A 5,687-nucleotide genomic window follows, 5' to 3' on the forward strand; every position below is an offset into this window, starting at 1 on the left:
TACAGTGGCGTTCATTTTTTACCACTCTGTAGCTCACAGCACTATTTTATTCTCTCAACAACAATTTAGGTGACATACACATGCACACATACATGCATGCACACTGATAGACTGCCTATCTGTGTGGGGAATGACTCACCTCCTCCACCTGGAGTACAGCCAAGCCTCTCTCGCCTCCTCCCCCTTCATCTGTGTGAGCCCTTCACTTCACTCACTCCAGCTCCACTATGGAAGCATTTCAATCATTCAAATTAGCTGTAATCACAGCCAAAGGCATAGAGTGGGAATGGCAGCACGTCACTCTGCATACTCGAAAAACACTTAATACATCGATTTTTATATTGAGCACGCTGTGTTTCAAAAAAGGGAGCTGGAGAGGAAATAAATAAGGTACCCAAGCCAAGCCTTGTCTGCCACGCATGCTTCCAAGACAAAGGATGGAAGCAGGGATGAGAGGCTGGCTTTATAATGAGCAGTGCTAAGACTCCTTTCAGTCTTCAGCTCTGACATGTGAGAAGCAGTGCATCAGCGGCACCAGCTGCAGTCTTCACATAATGACACAAATTATTGGCTCGTTAATGGGCAGCTTAGCCTTGAGTGTTCAGCCTGCAACACCATTCTGGAGAAAAGGGGAACACAGGATCAATCTCTGCCTCCTTGGACTTGCTGTAAAACATGGGATGCATCCAAAGGACATTTTATCCACATCTGTCTCTCTCTCTCTCTCTCCATACTGGACCCTGGAGACTCATATTAGGAGACTCCTACACATGCCCCTCCCATATCTTCTCTCTCCCCCACACACCACCCTCAGAACCACTATCTGTCCACCTCCACAGTCGGCTTGTGGACAAACTCAGAATAACAATGTGATCTTGCCTCTTAAAGGCACACAGGCAGCCTTTCACATCATTATCTCTGAGTCCATGACTGTGTTACTACATTTATGTGATATTCACAACACCGATGTTGGGTAGAATGAATAAAAACCAGCCAGTTATACATTATCTCATGTGCATCTAATTGCTATTTCAGATATATATTGGTATATGGTATTCAAATGTGCATTGATTTGTATTATGCAGTAAAATAAATAATCATCTGAGATAAACAAAGCAGGCACCACAGTCATAATCAACCACTGAAGCATCGAAACAGAACCTCTGCAAGCTGCAGCTTCGGAATAGCAATCATCATCAAACAGAGTCAAGTGCAGGACACAGCACTTGTAGGCTGCAGTCAATGAACCTCTCAGAGGAAGTACTGGTCCAGACTCCAGCTTGCGTAAGGAAGCCTGCTATGGGTTTGCTTAGAGTGCCCCCTTCTGTCATATAAATTATAATTACATATATGACATGGCAAAAATGTTAAAAAATATTCATAATGTGGGACACTTAAAGAGGAAATAGTGCTGCAAACAGCATTATTATTCCATAACTAATTGGCTGATTGCTTGATTAACTGATTGATTGGTTTCTGCTTGTCAGGTTGATTGACTGATACAAAAAAAAAAACTGACACGTTAAATCAGAAGTCTGCACCTCAAAAACACTTAAGGCATTTTTATAGCATAGACACTGTCCTTCTATATACATTCTCTTTAAATATCTCAGCAGGACTGTTTTGCACGTTCTCACCTGAATAAAGTTGTCAGTGAAGCTTACCACAATGGAAAACTGTGGTGTTGCACAGGAAGCCATGGGGTGCACTTGTGTGTAGGAGGTGCTGAGGTAGAAAAAGTCTAGTTCAGAAGTTTAAGTGCTCACTGCAGCAGTATCTACTTCTATTTTTAACCTGGCTGTGGTGTTAACTTTCTAATCTTAATTGCCTACTGCGAGGGCATTTGGTTTAGAGACAATCCAGGATCACCGTTTCAAAACAGTTTATTACAAATATATCTGATTGTATTTCTACTCAGTGGTCTACAGTTGTAATTGTATTTAATAAAAAATCCTCGTAAACGTCCTACTTTATAGTATCTTTTTTTTCTTTTTACTAGCTTTAACATCTTTCAGGCCAGTGATTATAACCTGTTTGTCATTCTAACTCATCCTATGTATTTTCCTATTTTCCTGCACTGCCATATTCCACACTAAAGATCATTAATATTATAATCTTTGCTGCACCTGGTTTAGGCTGGTGTTTTTTAGTTAAACCCTAAATTGGAACCAAACTATACTGCAAATTGCACAACAGCAAAGGGTCCAGTGAAGTTATGTCAAGATTTAGTGCTGCCGCCTAGCGGACTAGAGTAGAATAGCATCAGTTTGTTCCAGCCTCTTAATATGCAGTCACTCTTTTTCATAGCCGTGAAGATACAGATCTTTGGCTGAGGCCATTTAGCAGCATTCTCATGGTGACACCTAACCTAAATTAGATGCATCTACATTTGTTTAAGACAAACATATATACATATATATATATGTGGTAAATAAGGTAGGTATGAGGGCGGGGGACTTGCTTTCAAAACCAAATGGAAGTTAAGTCTCCAGGTGAAAGCTCCCATCTTTCTATGTAGTCCCCCACTTCTTATCATGTGACAATATGAGCCTGGTGGGATAGACCACTATTATCACAATAACAGCCATATGTCCCATCTGTGTCACTCCACTCGATGTTGACAGCAGACCTTGTCATTAGAGTGCAATTTGATTTAACACTGGGTGAATAACATCACTATTGACCAACAGCAGGCTTATCCCATCCTTACATTTTTCTCAGCACAAGTATACTGACAGTACATTATGATTTGTTATTCGTTTCTTTATAGCATCATATTAAATCAAATTTGTTAGGTTTAAGCATGCTCTAGCTAAATTTGGAGTGGTAACAAAGCAGAGTGACCTTATTTGATGCTTAAACTTATTTAATGCCTAAACTTATTTAATGCCTAAGCAATCTCAAAATAGGATATAAAATGTGCTCGTACAATTGGGAAGTGACAGCAGACTCTAGTAGTATCCGCCCTCAGCACTGGCCATTCTGTCAGATATTGCTAAAACTGTAATTAAAGGATCTGTTAAAGAACAGGCAGAGACTTATAAAGCTTAGAAATGAGAAGAGGCCGTCAGCTCTGATTTCAACAAGTGAACAATGAATCTCTTCTCGTTGCATCAATAAACTTTCTTCACAAGGAGGCAGCATTGTCTTTTTTGTTGCTTTAATTCATGTTCGAACAAAGAGGTGTACATATACTGTATGTATATCATATATTTTCAGTCTTTTCACGCAACTTTCCAAATACAGACTTGAATCATTTGGTATTATCAAAGTAAAGCATATTTTGATTTACAAAAGTACCCAGAGAACATGGTGAGATAGAAACATTTTATTTTTTCAAAAGATGGTACAAAACAAAATTAGAGGAGTCTGTGTTCTCATTTGATCTAGTCTAAAAAAAAGATGCACAAAGCAGTAATGTATTTAATATATATAATGTCACATTTGACAACATATACATATTTTGATTTAATTTGCGTAAAGCAAGCAAGTCCAGACTTTGGCCTGGAAGTTTCATTGATATGGAATCAGAGGTGATCCTAGCATCTCAATCATCATCTCCATAATTCAAATGTTGCATTAGAGCCTTCAATGATGTCCAATAACCCCATCGATCCAGTCTCTGTACTCAGGTATCTTAGTGTAACAATATATTACAGCTCCGCCTGAGCTTGGTTTGGATGAGGTGGACACCACCCCGTACGCCTTTTCATCTTCGCAGACCAATGGACCACCAGAGTCTCCCTGGAAGTACAGAAACAGTATGAGGTGATTGCTTCACCAACAGTCAATTAATTATCATTATTGACCAAAGCATGTTTGTCCATGTTATGATACATAAAGGTACGTACATTGGCCGGTCCAGTCTCTCCCTGAGAGCAGTACGAGTTTTTCTTAATTTGCCCCTTATGATCAATGAGTGTTACATTGACTTCCATGAGCCAGTTAGACATGTGACTTTGGTCTATGGAGGCCCTTCCCCAGCCAGAGACGATACATGATTTTGGCAGAGAGCCATCACCTTGGCCTGCGAGAGCAATGGGTCTCACATTTGTGCTGAAATTTGCCTTTGAGCTCAACTTGAGGAGTATGGAGAGATAAAAATATATTTTAAAAATGTAAACTTCAATATGTACATTATCTTAGTGCTCCTTTTGATTCAATAGAGTGTTTTTTTACTGACATTATGAGAAACACCACTGGGAAAAGATGAAAAAAAGGATAAAACTAAATTCTTGCCATTAAGTACAAGGATTTTAAATACATATAAATAATTATAGACAAAAGCAAATTTTGAATTTAAATTATAAGGGTTTTCTTACCTTAAGAAGCATTATGTCGTTTATATATTCAGTTGGATCATATTCTTTATGCGGAAACATTTCTTCCACAGATATATTCTGTATTTCATTAGTTTGCTTGAAATTATGAACTCCTAGTAAGGCACTGTAGGACCTGAAATGACAAAAATAAATGTACAAACGTTAACTGGGAGTAAACAGAGTAGTTTTTTTTTTCTGTCAAAGCATTGTATTCACAAAAATAAAAATATAAAAAGGAAAATATTTGCCAGTCTAGGTTTTTGTTGGAATAAGAAATCTCATCAGGGGCCCTAGAATTCCCAGTAGGTAAAAGTAAAATGTGTTAAACTGACTTGGCTTGACAATGGGCTGCAGTCATCACAAAATCCGCGTTCAGAAGGAAGCCACCACAGTGTTTTATTTTACCATTTCCCATGTGCTGCTCCAAAAGCACCATGTATGGCCTGCTATGGGGCGCAGCCACATGGCCTCCGTAGATTTCCCCTGTATACACTGGGGAAAAAAAAAAAAATACATAAATACATATATATATATATATATATATATATATATATATATCTGTAAAATGTGCTGTATATGCCGCAGTACTGATACTGGAAAATGGTTTCTCATGTACTCTGATTTTCTTTTTAATTTAAAACTCATACTATAATATCTTTAAATGGCTACACTTACCTTGACCATCAAGAGTCATCACAAGTATCAGTGCAACCAGTTTACAGTGGAAAAACATGGTGAGATCACAGTCCGGCTGAGCTACTGAAGAAAAGTTGCACAAATCGCTAACAAGTTCAGTCTTTAAATGCTTCAATGTATTAGAGAGAGAAGGAAGTGTGTATGTAATTTGCATATGCAAGCAATGTGGGCGCTTCTTTCACCTCCAGAGTACTTGTGAAATGCGACCCCTGAGCTACCAAAGAAAATATTAAGTAATCACTCCATTTTTATGTACCCACATTACAGTAAAAGAATATTTTGGTTTTTAATAATGATGCTTTTTGCAAGAGAAAGAAATTCACATATCAGAAAACTTGATTGGCACTGCTGCCACTGCAGCTCACTATAACAGAGAGAAATTATGATACTGCAATTGGTTTACTGCAGAACGTATTTGGGAAAAAAAGGATCTAATTCTGATGCACATATGTCGACGCTGTTGACCATCAGTGATAAAATAATTTGATATCAAGGCTGTGAGACTGTTATATGATGAATGTCAAATTTAAAAGAGGAGCCTGGAGTCACTGGGTGTAGTAAGTACAAAATTAGATGGTGCATTGTCAAAGTATATTCATTAATTTGCATACATACTGTGTGAAAAATAACTCCACACCAACTACCCTGACACTCCAGTCCAAACCCTAA

The 5,687-nt window shown here is 38.2% G+C and overlaps 1 protein-coding gene across 1 annotated transcript; it reads right to left on the minus strand.

The window, feature by feature from the left end:
- Nucleotides 1-3,153: 3,153 nt before the first annotated feature.
- Nucleotides 3,154-5,128, minus strand: LOC120790938 (granzyme E-like). Its single transcript, XM_040128946.1, has 5 exons — nucleotides 4,998-5,128; nucleotides 4,655-4,814; nucleotides 4,323-4,455; nucleotides 3,852-4,079; nucleotides 3,154-3,744 (listed from the first exon to the last, which is right to left on the minus strand). Exons 1-5 carry the CDS (start codon nucleotides 5,053-5,055, stop codon nucleotides 3,589-3,591), a joined length of 735 nt encoding a protein of 244 aa, XP_039984880.1. The 5' UTR covers nucleotides 5,056-5,128; the 3' UTR covers nucleotides 3,154-3,588.
- Nucleotides 5,129-5,687: the final 559 nt, after the last annotated feature.

This window comes from Xiphias gladius, chromosome 6 (genome assembly GCF_016859285.1).
Source record: "Xiphias gladius isolate SHS-SW01 ecotype Sanya breed wild chromosome 6, ASM1685928v1, whole genome shotgun sequence".
Classification (NCBI taxonomy): Eukaryota; Metazoa; Chordata; class Actinopteri; order Istiophoriformes; family Xiphiidae; genus Xiphias; species Xiphias gladius.

Coding starts and splice junctions, on each gene's coding strand:
- LOC120790938 (XM_040128946.1), bottom strand. CDS start 5,055: ATGTTTTTCCACTGTAAACTGGTTGCACTGATACTTGTGATGACTCTT. Junction 4,815..4,997: donor GATGACTCTTGATGGTCAAG/GTAAGTGTAGCC, acceptor TTTTTTCCCCAG/TGTATACAGGGGAAATCTAC. Junction 3,745..3,851: donor GAGAGACTGGACCGGCCAAT/GTACGTACCTTT, acceptor CTGTACTTCCAG/GGAGACTCTGGTGGTCCATT.